Source organism: Cucumis sativus, chromosome 2 (genome assembly GCF_000004075.3).
Source record: "Cucumis sativus cultivar 9930 chromosome 2, Cucumber_9930_V3, whole genome shotgun sequence".
Lineage (NCBI taxonomy): Eukaryota > Viridiplantae > Streptophyta > Magnoliopsida > Cucurbitales > Cucurbitaceae > Cucumis > Cucumis sativus.
Window position 1 is genome coordinate 19,096,719 of NC_026656.2, and position 18,753 is coordinate 19,115,471.

Below are 18,753 nucleotides of genomic sequence, written 5' to 3' on the forward strand. Positions count from 1 at the left end.
TACAAAAATATATAATAAGGTTTTAGTAGGGTCATTTTCATTTACTTTCCTAGATATAATTGATAAAGTTGACTGATAAAATAAATTAAAATAACAAAGTTGAAATATATATTGAATTACATAAGTTATTTGTACTCATCACTCAAGAGAAATACAAGAAACTTCTTTATTAATATATGTGTTTTGCATTGGTTATATTAATATTAGAGAAAAATAGGATACACATAGTTTATATGTTGGCGTGAGAAATACTCATGTGTTTATGTTGCCATTATGGACCTTTTATAGACTTTGTTCACCGACTAGCTTCTTGCACAGTACGGTGTCAAACTTACCATACTCCAACGTTTAAATTAGTAAAAAAAGTGTATAGTTTGTTTAAGCACGTAAGGTCAAATATCTTAAGGTTATTGGGAGTTAATTACTTACTCCTTCTAATATGTGTCTACATTTTAGAGTGATACCCAATAGGCAATAAATAATGTTAGAGTGGTTCATTTTGGTGCTTGAGGTTTAAGGGTAACTTTTTACTTGCTTGGCTCTAGTTGGTTTGGAATCCGAGACTTTTGACTTTTCCATTGTATAACGGTTTGATAATTTATATTCATAACTAATTCAACCAAATGAGATTTGAGCTTGTATTGATTTTGGCTATATTCACGAAGGAAGTAGAATATAACCAAAAAGTTCCTAGTTGTGATTTGTATGTAATTTTGATAAATTATTGGAACTGCAACATCCATATTCCTAATAATTTACTTTTGCATATATCTTTTGAAATTTGAAGATAATGCTTCCTAATAGTAATTTAAATGAACTAAATAATACTTAAAACACAATTTGTAACTTCTGATTTAGATATTTGTTGAAGTGAAATCATTTACTTCTTTCAATATATTGTTACTCGTTCCCAGGAGAATAAAGTCTCGATTTGTTGAACAATTCATGTGGTTTCTTGTTTCGAAAATTTCAAAAACATTTCTAATTAAAAATTGAAAACTATCAAGCTCCATTTTTTATTTTTATATTTAAACATTCCATTATGTGACGTTGCCGAAGACGTGCAATGCAATCCAATCTAAGGTCCTCACTTTCATTTTCGAATGACATGGTCGTGATCTTCTACTTTTCAATTTATTTTTCTTAATTCTCTTTAATACGGGTTATGAAAAAATACCATAAACCACAAATAATAGTCAAACAAAGTTTAGTTTTCTGTTTCCTTTTTCAGAATAGAAGTATTTAAAAAAACATATTTTTATTTCTAGTTCTTTCAACACACGCAATTAGTAAATTACTTACATATCTATGTGTCTATTGTTATCTTAACAAGTGATAAAGATGTTTTCAAATAATTTAATGCATTAATTAGATTAGTACATTGTTCGAAAAATTATATGAAGTTGCTTTCCCGGATGGGTTCTAGTGTTATATGAGAAATGTTGTTGAAAACGAAAATTAGTTGAAACCCTTCAAGAAGAATCATAGTTGGGAATAAAGGGTAATTGTAAAAAATGAAAGAGAAATCCATTTATTGGAGGGAGTTTTTTGGAAGAATCGTTGTGATGGTTGGGATATGGAGTCGTATAGTATGTGGTGCAGATCAGATCAAACAGACGAGCGTTGTGAATGTGGGAGTGATTCTTAGTTCAAGTAGTTGGGTTGGGAAGATGGGTTTAAGTTGTATCAATCTCTCCCTAACCGATTTCTATTCTTCTAATCCTCATTATAACACCAAAATCCTTCTTCATATCAATGACTCTAACGATGATCCTTTGCTCGCGGCTTCTCAAGGTCTAACATCGTTCATATTTTCGTTCTATATATTCTGAGGTTTTTATTTCATTTTATATGTGTAACTGTAAAGTTCATCCAAAATGGAATATGCGTCTTACTTTTTAAAAATTCAAGTTTTATGAGACATTTTGTTCGCGTCGTAGGGAAAATAATCAAAACGGTGTCACTGTGCGTTCATGTTGAACAAAAAGTGGAAGTGAGGAGGAATATGTAAATACCTAAATTCAAATGAGCGAGACACACAATTTTCATTTGTCATAAACATAAGGTTAAAAAATTAGGTCAGATATCACATTTAAACATTCTAAAATGAGTCACCCATATCACGATTCATTATTTCATGCATCTATGTTCTGTCTACGACCATATGGTCCTTCTACGAATCTAATAATCAACATCATACAACTTATAAACATAAACCAAACACGTAAAAATTAAACTTCTCTATCAAATCTTAACAATCATCATTCACTTTTGTGTGTAAAATTTAAACGAGCTAAATCGAATCTCTAACAAAAATTTTATGTCAGATGAACTATATTTATTTTGATTTTCTCACATACATGGTTACGTGTCGAGTTATTATTGATGAATATATATTTTTTTTCTTTGTTTTGTTTATGTTTTTGGTAAATCTCAGCATTGGAGCTAATAGAGAAGAGTGAAGTGAAAGCCATCTTAGGGCCAGAAAGTTCGTTCCAGGCTCCTTACACAATCCAACTAAGTGAAAAATTTAAGGTGCCATTAATCTCGTTTGCACCACCACCACCACCAGCCTCCACTTCCTCTAACCTAAATTCTCCATATTTGTTACGAGTCTACAACCATTTCTCACAAATTTATGCCATTCGTGACATCATTAAAACTTTTGAATGGAAGCAAGTTGTTACCATTTACCAAGATGATGAATTTGGACAGTCGATTGTTCTAGATCTGATCCACGCTTTACAGGTCAATTCCTCCAATTAATTGGTTTCTTTTCTAAATGTTGTTTAAGAACAAGAAATTAAAAAGTTTTCAGCCGTGCCATCCACAAACTCGTATCTATCTATACAAAAATAATTCTCTCTCTAAAATAAATATGTTTCTAAGAAGAATGTTGGTGAATGACAGGAAAAGGAAGTAAACACTCATGTTTACCGAATCAACCCAGGAGCTTCGATGGGCGAAATTAGAGAAGAGCTTGAAATGTTGAAGAATAAGGAGCAGGCAACAATTTTCATTGTACACATGGATCACAGCTTGGCCTTTCATGTATTCACCACAGCCAATGAAATTGGGATGACCGGCAAAGGCTATGCTTGGATTCTCACTGACGCCATTACAAGTTCTTTAAATTCTACACATTATTCAACTCTCAGATCAATGCAGGGATTTTTAGGAGTAAAAACCTTTGTCCCCAAGACAATCAAACTCGACAACTTCACCATTAGATGGAGAAAGAAATTTCTAGAAGAAAATCCAAATCTAATCCAATATTACCCAAACCCAGATGTTTTCGGGCTGTGGGCTTACGATTCCACTTGGGCTCTAGCCATGGCGGCCGAAAGTAACTTCATTTCTGGGAAGACAATCATGGAGTCCCTGTTAATAGTAAGTTTCCAAGGTCTGAGTGGGAAGTTTAGTTTTGGACAATCTAAATCCCAACCACCATATTATCAGTCACAGGATTTGCAAATAGTAAATGTAATTGGAGATGGAGATATTAGTACGGTGGGATATTGGACTCCTAAAATGAACCTCACCGGAGAATTTAATCGGAATGTTACATTAAGACCCATTATTTGGCCTGGATACTCCATTCAACAGCCTACTGGATGGATTCCATTTAATCCAACGAACAGACTGAAGATAGGAGTTCCAATGTTGACAAGGGATAAGAGTTATATGGCTAATTCCCTCATGAGTAACCACAGCATCGTTGCTTACTGTTTAAAAATCTTCGAGGTGGCAGCTAACAAGCTTCCATATAATATTACATATGATTTTCTTTACTTCGAAGGCGCATACGACGACTTGATACTATCAGTGTACAGACGGGTGGGTAATCTATACCCTATTGGATTACTACTTTTAGGTATTTTCGAATATTATTGAATAATGAATCAAAGTATTTATAAATTAATGTAGCAAAATCTTATATTATTATTTTTTTGAAAAAGATACGCTGTGTCAGTAAATGCAGGCAGACATCTCCACTAGGTGAATATCCCTTTAACACCCTCATCATTCTCACTTTCGTTAATATAGGAAGAATTAGAACTAGGACAAAAGCCAAACAACAGCACAAAAGCTAAAGAGCTAGAGCTAAGCCCACAACAAAAAAGTTAGAAATCATTTAAATTGATAGCGATAGAGAAAGAACTATAATTTGCAAACATAGAGTGTTTGCTAGTCCATAGCTCCGAGAGAGAAAGGATGTCTTTCCCGGGATCAATGGTAGATTTTTCCTAGCCCTTGAAAATGAGATTATTTCTCTCCAACCATAAGGCAATAGTAGTAAAAAAGATATATCCGGATGTAATGGTATTAAAAAAGATGATACCCCTTTTGTTGTGTTGTTTTATTGAGCATAAGAAAACAAGAAGTCCTTCAAGCTTGTTCAGTTGGATTTTGGCAGTATGACAATCTATGAAAATATGGTTTATGGTCAATCTCATCTAAGTGCCTTTTACATGAATTATATCAATTAGATAACATTGATACAAGTATATATAGGCATTTATGATTGAAATAATTTGAAATTTTATTATAATTTTATAAATTTGAACTTCCAAGTATAGCTATATATTTTAAGTCTCATTATTACATTGTTTTACATTATAGTTTTCATCGTTCCCAGTCTATTTTTTGTTTTTTGTTTTAATATGCATATATTTATTCTTAATCTAAATATTTCAATTAATATGATGACGTGTATATATGTGGGTAGAAATATGATGCAGCTGTTGGAGACATAACAATATTAGCAAACAGATCTTCGTTTGTAGACTTTTCTCTGCCATTTACCGAAGCTGGGATCGCCATGATCGTTCCTGTAAGAGACGACTCGGTGGATCATGGATGGTTCTTCATAAAGCCCTTGAGTTTGAATCTTTGGATCACAAGCTTCAGTTTCTTCGTTTTCTTGGGCTTCGTGGTTTGGATTTTAGAACATCAAAACAGTAGTGAAGACTTTCGTCGCGGCCCTATATTGCATCAAATCGCCACTAGTCTCTGGTTCTCCTTTAGCATCATGGTCTTTGCCCAAGGTAATTATTAAACCTCTTCACCAATAACTATTATATTTTTTAAGGTTTTATTTTCCTAAAGATTTTGTTTTAGGTTAATTATAGGGTTTTTTTTTTTTCAATAATAATGAGTTTGTTCGTTTTAATTTAACGGTTTAATTAATTAATTTTTTTTTTATTTTTTGTCTAAAATTCATACCCTAGGGGAGAAACTAACGAGCAATTTATCAAGGATGGTGGTGGTGATATGGTTCTTCGTGGTGTTCGTCCTAGCACAGAGCTACACAGCAAGCTTAACGTCGTGGTTAACAGTGCAACAGCTCCAACCAGCTACCGACATTAATCAGATTATAAAAAACAATTGGTCTGTTGGATATCAAAATGGCTCCTTTATTTATGGCTCATTAAAGATTTTAGGCATACAACACTTGAAACCCTATGACACATTAGAGCAACTCAATGAACTCTTAACTAAAGGAGGCCGAAACGGTGGTGTTGATTCTGTCATTGATGAGATCCCTTACATGAAGCTTTTTCTTGCAATATATGGTGGTAAGGATAACTATAACTATACCATGGCCGTTTTTCACTACAGTACTGGTGGTTTTGGATTTGTAAGTCCTTTTCTCTCTTTTCTTTTTTATATCTTAGCAAATAATAATAATGGAATTTAAGTTTTGCTTAAGGTTAAAGTTTAACTCAATAATTGTAATTTGAGGTTCAAATTATCATACCCAACTTGTTTGTTTTAAGAATAATATACATATATAAGTTGTTTAAAGTTGCAGGTATATGGTTAATTATTTAACAATTTCAAACAAGTTTAGGTTTTTATGATGTGATTAAAGAAAATGTCATGGTGTGTTTGTTAGGTATGTATTTTATGTTTTATATGTGTGTGTTTGGGAGCGGACTTATCAATTTAATACAATACTATCAAATGAAGCAAAACATAATAATGTTTTAACTACAGGTGTTCCCACCAGGTTCGGCTTTGAGAAATGATATATCGACGGCATTGCTGAATTTGACTCAAAATAGCAAAGAAATAAATGAAATAGACGAGAGGTGGTTTGGAAAAATTGACAAACTTAATAGCAGTCATGACTCAAATATTAATGCTTTTTCTTCACGCATTGACCTTAGTTACTTTAAGAGTTTATTCATCATCACTGCTTCTGCAGCTATTTTGGCCCTCACTCTTTATTTATTTCGTTACTCCTTTGACTCGACCACCATATGGACAAGAATTATCGACGCCGTAACTTACCAAATTAATGTAATGAAAGACAAATGCAAGATCAATAATGTGAAACCACCGGTAGCGGCAATAGAAGAGGAGGAGGAGGAGGAGGCCTCTCCGAGTACCGAATAACAATTTTCATACATGCATTTTAGATATCATGATTTGTTAATGTAACTGGCCCTCTGAAGAAGAGGTTGCTTGTATTTTATATTAATGGTTGGATTGTGGTAGTTTAATTTGTGTGGAATGCCATTATATTCAGTTCGAGTTTTCTTCTTGAGAAAATATGAATTGCTTTAAGAACTATTTATCATTTCAATAAGTTTTAAAAGAAGATTTTGATTTTCACAAACATTTATAGAATTTGTGGGACTTTATGCTCTAACTTTTAGTTTAAATACATATACATATATACATATATGTATATATTATATATTTGATAAGAATTGAACAAAAAAAAAACAAAGAGAAAGCCATATGATTTGTACTTTTAAAACGTGTTTTTGTTGAACTCAATAACACTTCAATAAAATTTATCATTATACTAACCCGAATAATTCTAAACCATTTTAGACTAAGAGTACTAATGCATCTTTTAAAAGTGTAAAGATATTTTTGAAACGCACACTGACAATATGTGTTGAACTAACAACAAAGACTAAAATAACATCATACTCAAACCTCGAACATTTTCTCCAACTAAATTGAAGTTCTAATTATAACTTCAATGTTAATATTCACAATAAAGTTTTACTTTTGCCCCTTACAAATTCCGTGATTCAGTTTAAATTAAAACTAAAAAATTGTCAAAAATAGTAAATTTGATAAAATATATTTATTATTCAAATTTTATAGTAAAAGTTTATCGATTTATATAATAATATAATTCAAAATTTTATTCTAACTTATAAATATTTTAATTTATTTTGTTATTTAAAAAAGATGTTTCTTTCATTATTATAAAAAAAAAATTAAGAAAGAGAAAGTTACTGTGTTGAGCAACAATCAGAAGCGGCGGGTCGCACCACAAATCAGTGTGTTTCGTCAGAAGGAAGTCAATACTCGATTGAGAGATCAACTCTATAGTCTATACTCTCGTTTTAGAATACAGATTACATCACTTGTACGATAATCTTCTGCTTCTGATTGCGTAATATCAAACCTCCCTTTGATTTCCGACCACCGCCTTCCACTTCTTTAGGGTCCACCGTCGTCTCCAGAAAAGAAAAAAAATAGGAACAAAGTTGCAGTAAATCCGCCGTTGAAAATTCAGAAGAGAGAGAGAGGGTGATTTTGTAAGTTAATAGATATGGAAGATGAGCACGGCAGCGGCGGTAGTAGCAGTAACTTGGATACAGGCAAGGCGGATAGATCAGTGTGGCTAATGAAGTGTCCGTTGCTAGTCGCTAAGTCGTGGCAGGCTCATCCTCCATCTGATTCTCTTCCTCTCGCTAAGGTCATTCTTTCTCTCGATCCTCTTCAATCCGACGAGTCTTCTTCTCTCCAGGTAACCTATAATTCGACATCTGTAATTGACGTTTATGTAGCGAAGTAATTAGACTTGTTTTCTTAGTAGGTTTACTTGTTTTCTTGGGCTTTAAATCTTGTGAATTTTGTTGTTTCGAATTGTGACTTTGATCGATGCTTGAATGAATGTGGAAGCAGAACCCTAGATTTTGATTCGTTGTAATTTTGATTCCTTGGGAGGGGCAGCTTGATTTTATGATATGTATTGCCAAAGTTCTTTGACAAATTTTGTTGTGGTAATGTCTTAAATCTGTTGTTTTGCCTATTGAATGAGAAGCATAGGGCAGTGAGACCCAGGTTCTCGAAATGCCCCCAAACCATGTTAATCTCTTTATTAGTCTCTATTCTTTACTTGTCGATTTTGTTTTTGTCATAACATTCGTTCTAGATAAGAGGAATGATATTAGTTCGTTTATGTAAGTTCTGAGCTTTGGCCTCAAATTGTGCAAGACGATTGAAGTCCTATTTTGGATCATTTGTTATGAAACTGAAATATAGTTATGAATGTTGTAAAAGATATGACCTTCCTGGATAATGTCTCCATTGGTGTGTGTTGTGAAACATAGTCTATAGATTTGGTTTAGGCGTGTACTCCCCTCCCTTGAAACTAAAATTGAAAGATTGAGTATCCTAGAAGAGTTAAAATCTTCACTTGGGAGCTCACTCACGGTTATATCAATCATCAACACTCTCGATAAAATTAAAGTCAGAACACTCTATTTATTTATTAATTAATTAAAATAAGAAACTAAGTCTTCCAATGATGATACGCAGAATACATAGGGAATTAGAAAAAGGCTCTTCAAGTTGTCTTAATTACAATAGAAATTATGTCTGAACTGGTTAACAAACACATGTTTCAGTTGGGAAGTTAATTGGATTTGAATGACTTCTTTAGCAGCTTAAGCAGAAAGGTAGTGACGTTATCACATATTTTTGTATTGTTTGGTTGTATTTGTCAATTGTTTTAATGTAAATTTGGTTTCATCACAAAAAAAATCACCATCGTTGCTGTTCTTTGTGCTGGCTATTTCTGAACTTTGATAAGTCTTTGTTAGACCATACATACTCATATGTGCACATACATGCAGACATGTATATACACATATATAAATATAGGAAGCAAATAATTTATTTATACATATCCAGCAATAATGAGTGTTTCGTGTGGCTCATTGTTTATCCTTTTTTTTTTGTCTAACTACTGTATTCCCTTGCATGCTTTAAAATGAACCTCAGTTCAAGATGGAGATGGCTGGAACTGAGACTGGAAACGTGCCAAAAAGTTTTTCCTTAAATATGTTTAAAGACTTTGTTCCTATGTGTGTCTTTTCAGAGGCAAGTCAAGGTGAGCTACATGATCCTTATCTGTTGTCAATTCTTTCTTTGACTATGCTGTCACCCTGAATGTAATATGTGAATATTTCTGCCATCTGGAAATGCTTCTTCCTCTATTCTGGATATTGTTTCCTCTGTTATGAACACCAATTTGCACAGATTTATTTTTATTTTAGTGTAATTACATTTGTGTATTTTTTTTACATAAGGAACGAGGATGTTCATTGAAATGAAAAGGGACAGAACTTAGGTGAGGTTTCCCTTTCACCCTTTGCTAAGGAGGTTATAAAAAATCTCCCAATTTTGAACTTATCAAGAATCGGCTGTGGTTACTTATGAAGGATAGACACTTCATGTTGTGCAGAGAATCGGTATCAGAAACGTTCTAATACTAATGTCCAAATATATATGAGATATGTGGGAGATGTGTGATTCCGTGATTCCCAAGCCATATGCCTCAAGTTGAGTATGGGAGAGTGATCAATTTCCACTTATCCAAATGGGACTGCCTTGAGTGAAATTATCTTTTCCTAAGTGAAATCTCTCTCACTTTTTGGAAACGTTGCCTGGGTTTTTAAATAGAGAGAAATAATAGGTTGGGTTGATGGAGACAATCACTAAACTGAAATATTTAATCTACAGTCCAAACGTTGCCTCACATACGAGAATATTAGTTTGGGTTGATGGACATGACCACCCCCTTAAGCAAAAAATTTAATCTACTGTCCTTTGAGGTTGGGTTATTATTCAAATTTGCAATTTTATTAGTACCTCGTCCAAGAAGGCTCCTGGGAGAGTGCAAGATTTTATATTTTTATCTGTAGGAGGCTAAGGAAATATTAGGGCAATAAATAATACTCACAATCATAGAAGGCAAAAGTAATATTGTTGTCAGTATAATGAATTTGTGAAATATGGATCTGTTGATCATCTTCCCCAAAGCGTTCAACAGGATCTTAAAACATTGGCATGGCTGCAGAGTTAACAACTAAAGTGGACACTAGATAGGAAGCGGGAGAGGGTTCCTGGTGACAAATTCCTCTTGAAGTGTGGATCTTGCTTTCTAGGGCCCTTGTGGACTAGTAGTTGACCGAAGATAGCTATCACCTGATCTAACTTCTCCCTTTGTTACCAAATCCTTTTTTGTTTATGATAGCATTCAATCAGTTCCTTTCACTCTTTTTTTATTAACCTTGATCAAGTTTTAGAACAAAACCTATTTTTTCCATTCACCTCTTATTTATAGTAACATGGATTTTCATCAGAGAGAATCTTCCAATAAAGGCTATTTGGAACGCGTGAAGTGAATCAATCTATGTTTTTTTAGCTTTTTGTTGCAAGTTTTATGTTTCTTTTGATGCAGTTTATATTCTTTGTGGCATGTTCCGATTATGGAAAGCTTTTTGTAATCTCCAGAACAACTTTTCTCAACCTCTTAGTTGGACCCCCTTCCTGTGGAGGGCCCTTTTTTTTAATCCACTATTTCCATAAATGACTTCCACCTGGAGAAGTCTTGAGTTCTTGTCTCCCCTTTTCAGCTTGTCAGCCCATAAATTTATAAACCACAAAAAATTATAATTGTTGTTCTGCATATTTCTTGCCGTTCTAATAACCCAACAAGAAAATTTGTTTGTGGAATTAAGTATTGTTTTTGTTTAACTTCTTCCTTCTTTTGAGTTCAGTAATGCTAGGGTGGACATTTGAACATCTGTTGAGGATAAAGCCTCTACCAATTGAGTTATGCTTGGATTTGTCCTGCAATTTTAGTTTCTTGACTTGATCTACATTTGAAACTATGAACTAATTTAACAAACATCATTAGCTCCTGTTTTCAACTTTATTTTTTTTAATTAGGTGGGGAGGGTTTCCTCTCTTGAGAACTATTTCCGTCAAGTATGGATGAAGATGCATGTATCATAATCAGCTAATGTAGTCGGTGTTTGTTATAGATTTTGTCTCTTTGTAAATTCTTTTGTAGGCAAGGTGTCAATGGAAGGGAAAGTGGAACATAAATTTGATATGAAGCCTCACAGTGAAAATCTTGAAATGTACGGGAAATTGTGCCGTGAAAGGACAAACAAGTCCATGGTTAAGAATAGACAAATTCAAGTACATCATCAAGAGCCCTTTTACTTTTATCTAATACTTTACTTTCCTTAAGTCCCACTACTCCATGTTTGCAATTGATTTTACATTTCACAATTTTCTCATGTATTGATAAGGTGATAGACAATGACCGCGGTGTGCATATGAGGCCTATGCCTGGCATGGTTGGTTTGATCAGTTCAACTTCAAAGGTATATCTTTTCTCACCGTTTTCTTTCATCATTCTTGAACTCTTGTGGCAGTATGATTCTATAATCAATCATTTATTGCAGGAAAAGAAGAAGGTGGCGCCAGTTAAACAATCAGACGTGAAAAGAACTAGAAGAGATCGTGGGGAACTAGAAGATATAATGTTCAAGCTATTTGAAAGACAACCAAATTGGGCCCTAAAGCAACTAGTCCAAGAAACTGATCAACCTGCTGTATGTCTACTGATCGCTTCCTCATTTATCAACGATTTTTGAAAATATTACTCTTCTTTTCTGTTTCTCTGAAACTGTTGCTAGAGAAGATATTGAATGAGAAGATATAATTTATAGAACTCTCCCGACATACACAACACTAGACACTATACAGCCTTCCCTTCTCTATAACTCTAAAGTTCATCAGAGACCCATACACCCTAGAGATCATAAATTGTTTTGGCTGTCTGTTGCCCGTGTACATAATAATTATTTTTGGTTTGATTTATGTTCCTTATCTTTGCAGCAATTCTTGAAAGAGATACTAAATGAGCTCTGTGTCTACAACAAGAGAGGGACTAATCAAGGAACGTACGAGCTTAAGCCCGAATACAAGAAATCTGTTGAGGACACCGGTGGAGAGTAGGTTAGTTTTTGACTGTATCATTATATAGATTCCCTTTTCTTGGGGTAAGGAAATGGTCAGAAATAAATCTGCTAATTTAAGAGGGGAAAAAATATTTTGCTTTTCCTTTAGTTATATTTTCTTGGGAGGGGAGAGATGGGAGGTTGAAAGAAGTTGGTTTAAATTAATTGCTATAGGTAGCTTTATACTGAAGTAAAACCAAATATGAAATGAAAGTTGCGGGGAGGGAGGGAGTTTTTCTTATGGCAATTACGTGCAAGATCGTCGGAAGTTACAAGATGAATTTGTATAATGAATTTTATGACCATACGAAAATGATGGAAAACAGATTTCACAAACTTGATTTTTCATTTTGTCTTGTGTTATTCTAATTACTAGTCAAGGAAATTATTTCTGTCGTGTCTCACCGTAGTTTGCAGTGGCGAGATGATCCGGTTTTCGTTTTGATTATCTCGTAGATACTACTACTTGTATGAAATATTTAGAGTGGGTGAGTGAGAGAGATTGGTGATTACAAGTGATATTTGAAACTGAAACGAAAGAATTAATCACACAGGTTTGCTTGGCGATGGATAATGTTTAGTGTAAATAGGAAGAAATTAATGGACAATGAGTTCTTTCATGATGGCTACGTACTTTGGATTTTTATTAGTATGAGGTTGATGTATAGGGGTAGTAATTATGCACTGTTTAATTTGTCTACATTAAGGGTTGATAAGTTGTATCAACACTTTTGAACTTTAAGAGGTATAAAAAATATCTTGAAGAAAAAGTTAGGAAAATAAGTAAAATAAATTTCAAATAAGAATGGAAATAAATGGCCAATGGGGCAACGTGGCAGCACAGTTGCGGTTCGGTCTGTCGCGATACCTCATTTATTTTTACTCGGTCATACTGCCCAAATAATATCTCGCATTGCCCGTTCACTCTTAGGTTTTGGATCATTTTTAATTTTATCTCTTGGTTACGTTTATCTTGATTTCAATTTAATTTCTTCTATCTCAACTTTAACATTTTTGTTTTGGTTTCAATTTAATCTAGATTAAAGATTTACTTTTAACTTTGAGTTTACTGAATAATCATTACTGATGCATAATGCATATATATTTCTTTTTAAAATGCTAATAGGATTGAATTGATATTAATTTAAAAATCAAGCTGTATGTGATTACATTTAAGTCTTATTTACTTCTACATTCGTACTAACATATGGGGTCAACGTTCAAATTCGATAAAAAGTTGCAATTCAATTGACGAGTAGAGTATAATTAATTCAATTGCATTGAAAAATATATGTCAATTGACGAGTAGAGTATAATTAATCCAAATGTATTTGAAAAATATACTATATATTTACTATTATTATTGTCATTATGGTTTGACCGATAAAAATAAATGTAATAAAAAATTTGACCAAATACATAGTTTTAGCAGGATAAAAACGATACAATTACAAATTACATTCAATTCATAATTTATGAATTTAAATTAATTAAATTTCATTATGTTTTTATTACTATTAAAATTAATTAAAAAAGTTTTCACAGCAGAGTTATTTTAAATCAATTAAAAGGTTTCTTCGTCCAATAAATCTGACTATATTCAATCCTTCCAAAACAGCTCCTAAGAATAACTAAAATTAATTTCTATTTCAATTAACCCTCTCTATTTTATAACTAAACTAAACATCGACGTTACAGTTTCTTCGACGCTCACGGAACTTGGCCAATCCAGAACTGAAACGTGGCAGCACCGTTGCCGTTCACTCCATCGCGATATTTCTCTATTTATTTATACTCAATTCATTACCGCCCAAAAATATCTCATATCTCCCTTCCGTCTCTCACTGTCTCAATGGAGCGCTTCAACGCAATCCCTCTCTTCTTCGCTATTCTACTATCGGCGACGGTAGCCTACGGTGTATCTTCCGATCAAATCAACAGCGCCGTAAGCGACGAGGAAGATATTTTGATTCGTCAAGTCGTCTCCGGTGCTGATGATCGTCCTTTGACAGCGGAACAACATTTCCAGGACTTCAAACTCAAGTTCGGAAAGACTTACACCACTGATGAGGAACACGATTACAGGTTTCGTGTCTTTAAGGCTAACCTCCGCAAAGCGAAGCGCCACCAGAAGCTCGATCCCGACGCTGTCCATGGCGTCACTCGGTTTTCCGATCTCACCGAGTCAGAATTCCGTGAGAATTTCGTCGGATTGAATCGGCTCCGTCTTCCTGCTGATGCTCATCAGGCTCCGATCCTTCCGACTGATAACCTCGCCTCCGATTTCGATTGGCGTGATCAAGGTGCCGTAACGCCGGTCAAAGATCAGGTATGAGTTACTTCAGAACGAAATTATTCAAGCCTATCGAGTATTTGAGCTTGCGATTTCGGTTTCTTATTTTCTGAGAGGTGTATTTTTGTTCTGAATCTGCTAGGGTTCTTGTGGCTCGTGCTGGTCTTTTAGTGCTGTTGGAGCGCTGGAGGGAGCTAATTTCTTGTCAACTGGAAAGCTCATTAGTCTGAGTGAGCAACAGCTTGTGGATTGTGATCATGAGGTTCGTTTCCTTCCTCTTTCTTGGATTTATTGCACATTTTGTTTCTATTCGCAAGTGTTCATCTGATCTTCTCTCTCCTCTTAACCTGTTACTGCAAAAGTCAATTCAGATAAAACAAATTGAGGTTCCGTTTATATATAACCCGTAGCTTTTGGAAACCATGCTCTGTTTGCACTTTCTAATATACTGTTTACTTCTCCTTTTCAAATCATTTTCATCCCATTCAAAATCACTTTTAATATTTGAGTCACCTTTTCCATTCGCGATCAAAATTTGTTTTAAATTGACTAGTAAATAGGATTCCAAGTAATTTTACGTGATAAGAGTGATTTTAACTCAACTATGTCCTTCATTTACTATTGAAATTTAAGTAGATTTCAAAAGATATTTGGAAAATAAAAAAATAAAGAAAATAGTTGTATGATTGTTCCGAAAAAAGGAGAGAGTTGCGTTGCAGAACAGTAAGATATGAAGTGTATACGTATTCTTTTTTGGAATCCGTTGAACAAATTTAATTTGTTTATTTTTCTCACCGAGCACAGCATGATGCACCTACCGATTCAGATCGTGTTAAATTTTTTTTGTGCCATGCTTAACTAAGCTATTATTTCTTAGTTAATTCTTATACTCGGTTTTCAGTTTCTTTCTAGCAGTTAAAAAATGTTCATAGAATTCTTGAGGGAAATTTTTGTTCATATTTTTATGAACCTTATATTATTTTTGTAGAATAAATTGAAAATAATTTATCTTTGTTATCTTTTTCTAAAAAACGAAAGAATGATTTGTTTTCGAAAAAAGAACTTCTCAAATGACTTTATTGGACGATTTAATGTGAGAAACAAAATTGAGTGTAAGACGAAATATTTTGTATGTATATATGTGTGCTAACTTATACATATATATTCTTTTAAAATATGATTGACACGTTCCGTAATCGAAAACAACGAAGATTAATTAGAGTTTTTCTTTCTAGTTTAAGCTAAACGAAGATTAATTAGAGTTTTTCTTTCTAGTTTAAGCTAAACGAAGATTAATTAGAGATTTTCTTTCTGGTTTAAGCTTTTTAAGATTAATCTTGAAGTTTTAACTATGTATTAAATCTAAAAAAATACATATATGAATAATTTTATTGGGTAATGCTTCTAAAATAGTTAAATTAAATCTCTTAATCGAGAGAATGCTTGAAACAATCAAGCTATGTTTATATACTTAAATTGGCTTGTAACTAAGAGCTACTTATGCCTTTTTATGAATTTAAGAAAATGGTGAAAGTTGCTTCAAAAAGTATAGATATACGGGGGATGAAATGGATTAAACTGAAAAAGACTTAAGTAGACTATTTATTTCAAATTGGTTGGTCAGAACAAATTAAATGTGAACCAATCAATAGTCATGTTGATGTAGTTAAGCTTTTTGAATGTACATTCGATAAATCTTATTGGTTGAATAGTGATGATTATTTTCATGTTATGAAAATATAATATATGAATATGCTTTTAAAATTTTGTGTGAAAATGTTAGTAATAAGACCAAACCTAAGATTTCTTGAAAGTATAGATTGAGAATAGTTCCATGTTGATTGAATAGTTTGAATGAATTCTATACGACAAATAGTCTTTATTTTTGTTTTAATTGTAAAAGTTAACTCTCTCCTTAATTCTCACTCCAATATTTTCTTTAAAATATATGGTAATTTTTATTGTTGTTTTTCATAAAATTAGTTCTAGGTTTATCTTCTCGTAATTTTCATCATTGAATGTAAAGAGAAAATGTCTTGAATTTATATCCTATGAGAAAATGCCTTGAATTTACAAGAAGTGAAGCCAGCTGATTTATGATGACATATAGCTTAGTCGACATACAATTACATTTTTAAAGACTTATTTTCATCTTGATTGAAAATTCTCATAGACTAGAATTGAAATATGAGTGTGTGATAATTTATAAAAATGAATAAAGTTATAAATTATTTGGCAGTGTGATCCGGAGGAAGCTGGTGCATGCGACGCAGGGTGCAACGGGGGACTAATGACTTCAGCTTTTGAGTATATTGTGAAAGCAGGTGGGTTAGAGAGAGAGGAGGATTATCCTTACACCGGCACGGATCGTGGCTCTTGCAAGTTCCAAAATGGCAAAATCGCTGCCTCTGCAGCCAACTTCAGTGTCATTTCAAACGATGCTGATCAAATTGCAGCCAACTTGGTCAAGAACGGCCCTCTAGCAAGTAATCTAATTCTTCTCCCATTTATTCTCTTAGTCGCTTTTTATATGCTTTATATCATTTCTCACCCCCTGATTATAAAACCCATTGTGTCTGTGACGAACGGTATTTTAAGCTTATTAGCTATTTCAAATAGGTTTGATCATTGTTTGTTTTAAGTTTTGAAAACTAAAAAAAACCGTTTTTAAAAGTTTGTTTTTAATTTTAGAATTTAACTTTAAATTCAAATATGAAAAAGCCCCGACAATCAAAGGGTAAGAAAATAAGTATAGTTTTTAGAAACAAAAAACAAGAACTAAATCAACTTTCTTTTTTATTTTTTTAGATTGGGATTAGTTTTTCACACTTCATTACCAAATGACAAAAGATAAAAATAAAAATAAAAATAAAAATAAAAACTACTTTTATTTTTGTTTTTATAACATAGATTGTGTTTGAAAATATCCTTAAGTGAATTCGAGTGAATGGAAAACACTTTACTTTGGCTACTAATCTTTATGACCAACACGATCTAAATATACTTGAACACTCAAAAACACTTGTTTGATACATATTTGGTACTTTCTAGTACCATAATGTATTAGATACTAGTGGTAAAGACTAAGTATAGGTCTAATGTGTATTAGACACAAACTTTTTAAAGGTATATTAAATATAAATTCATTGAATTCTAAATTCAACCTAATATAACGATACACTTATGTCTTTTAGTATTTGTGTCTATACTTATAAGAGTGTTTACTCTAATTTTAAAAAATAAATAATATTATTCAAATATGAAATTCTAACGTTCATCTTTTCTTATTCTATCTACAGTTGGAATCAATGCAGTTTTCATGCAAACATACATGAAGGGAATTTCATGTCCATACATATGCTCTAAACGAAATTTAGATCATGGAGTTCTCCTTGTAGGATATGGAGCTGCAGGCTTTGCTCCGATACGGTTGAAGGAGAAACCCTATTGGATCATTAAAAACTCGTGGGGCGAAAATTGGGGAGAAAATGGATATTACTTTATTTGCAAAGGCAAGAATATCTGTGGATCCGAGTCGATGGTCTCTTCCGTCGCTGCCATCCCAAAATGAGCCATCGCCTAGTGCCGTTCCGTTCTATTAAGGTAACTTTGTAATTATGTGTCTATATATTATATGGGGAATGCATGGGTTATTTATTATTACTCCAAGTGCTATGGAATTATTGTTCATTCTCTAATTGGCTGATAGCTATTGTTGTATAATTTGTATGTTGAAATAATGTTGCAGTCTATAGGGAATTTGGGTACTAGAAATGCATGCACTCACATTGATCTTATCCTGTGTGATTGTCATGTATGTGTTGCATTGGCTTGTGCATGTTAGTGTTAGTGTTGTACTTTCAGTTTCAAGTATATATATATTCATATATAATTGAATTTTCCAAGGCTTCATTTGATTTTTTTTTCTTTTCTGTTTTTAAAATTTATGTTTTTTATCTTTTAAATTTCTAATCATAGCTTTCGTTAAATATATATATTTGAATTTTTAGTGGATACAAAATTGATTGTAAATAAAAAAATAAAAAATATTTATAAAATATAGCAAAATTATTATTTCTATTAATCATATGAATTTTACTATATTTTAATTTATTTACTATATTTAAAAATATTTAAAAATATACTTTTTAGTTTTAGAAATAAAAAATAAAAAACCAAAAAGTTATTAAACTAAAACCCTAAGATGATGGTTTAAATTTGTTAGGATTAGTTCCGTGTGAAATTTTGATAAGATTTTTCCTCTTCTTTCTGGTACTAGAAGTCTCGATACAATACTACGTGATAAAACCAAATATATTGAACCTATACTGACCAAATAGATGAAAATAATAAAATCTATCCAACATGGATTTCCTACCTTCGTAC

The 18,753-nt window shown here is 32.7% G+C and overlaps 3 protein-coding genes across 3 annotated transcripts; all 3 read left to right on the plus strand.

Moving 5' to 3' along the window:
- Positions 1-1,529: 1,529 nt before the first annotated feature.
- LOC101213397 (glutamate receptor 2.9) lies at positions 1,530-6,604 on the plus strand. Its single transcript, XM_011651891.2, has 6 exons — positions 1,530-1,794; positions 2,438-2,748; positions 2,911-3,888; positions 4,730-5,048; positions 5,232-5,641; positions 6,001-6,604. The coding sequence occupies exons 1-6, from the start codon at positions 1,566-1,568 to the stop codon at positions 6,400-6,402; spliced, it is 2,649 nt and encodes an 882-aa protein (XP_011650193.2). The 5' UTR covers positions 1,530-1,565; the 3' UTR covers positions 6,403-6,604.
- Positions 6,605-7,349: 745 nt separating this feature from the next.
- LOC101210064 (transcription initiation factor IIF subunit beta) lies at positions 7,350-12,425 on the plus strand. The gene is made up of 6 exons (XM_004152619.3): positions 7,350-7,780; positions 9,040-9,148; positions 11,117-11,247; positions 11,361-11,435; positions 11,517-11,666; positions 11,953-12,425. Exons 1-6 carry the CDS (start codon positions 7,583-7,585, stop codon positions 12,070-12,072), a joined length of 783 nt encoding a protein of 260 aa, XP_004152667.1. The 5' UTR covers positions 7,350-7,582; the 3' UTR covers positions 12,073-12,425.
- A 1,450-nt stretch (positions 12,426-13,875) lies between these two features.
- LOC101210316 (cysteine protease RD19A) lies at positions 13,876-18,277 on the plus strand. The gene is made up of 4 exons (XM_004152620.3): positions 13,876-14,403; positions 14,510-14,629; positions 16,607-16,853; positions 17,667-18,277. The coding sequence occupies exons 1-4, from the start codon at positions 13,927-13,929 to the stop codon at positions 17,936-17,938; spliced, it is 1,116 nt and encodes a 371-aa protein (XP_004152668.1). The 5' UTR covers positions 13,876-13,926; the 3' UTR covers positions 17,939-18,277.
- Positions 18,278-18,753: the final 476 nt, after the last annotated feature.

What these genes read in the sequence shown, in the direction of transcription:
- LOC101210316 (XM_004152620.3), top strand. Translation starts at nt 13,927, where the DNA reads ATGGAGCGCTTCAACGCAATCCCTCTCTTCTTCGCTATTCTACTATCG. An exon ending in TTGTGGATTGTGATCATGAG is followed by an intron (nt 14,630 to 16,606) that starts GTTCGTTTCCTT and finishes ATTATTTGGCAG; the next exon opens with TGTGATCCGGAGGAAGCTGG. An exon ending in CAAGAACGGCCCTCTAGCAA is followed by an intron (nt 16,854 to 17,666) that starts GTAATCTAATTC and finishes TTCTATCTACAG; the next exon opens with TTGGAATCAATGCAGTTTTC.
- LOC101213397 (XM_011651891.2), top strand. Translation starts at nt 1,566, where the DNA reads ATGGTTGGGATATGGAGTCGTATAGTATGTGGTGCAGATCAGATCAAA. An exon ending in TTTGCTCGCGGCTTCTCAAG is followed by an intron (nt 1,795 to 2,437) that starts GTCTAACATCGT and finishes GGTAAATCTCAG; the next exon opens with CATTGGAGCTAATAGAGAAG. An exon ending in CATCATGGTCTTTGCCCAAG is followed by an intron (nt 5,049 to 5,231) that starts GTAATTATTAAA and finishes TTCATACCCTAG; the next exon opens with GGGAGAAACTAACGAGCAAT.
- LOC101210064 (XM_004152619.3), top strand. Translation starts at nt 7,583, where the DNA reads ATGGAAGATGAGCACGGCAGCGGCGGTAGTAGCAGTAACTTGGATACA. An exon ending in TTAAGAATAGACAAATTCAA is followed by an intron (nt 11,248 to 11,360) that starts GTACATCATCAA and finishes TGTATTGATAAG; the next exon opens with GTGATAGACAATGACCGCGG. An exon ending in TGATCAGTTCAACTTCAAAG is followed by an intron (nt 11,436 to 11,516) that starts GTATATCTTTTC and finishes CATTTATTGCAG; the next exon opens with GAAAAGAAGAAGGTGGCGCC.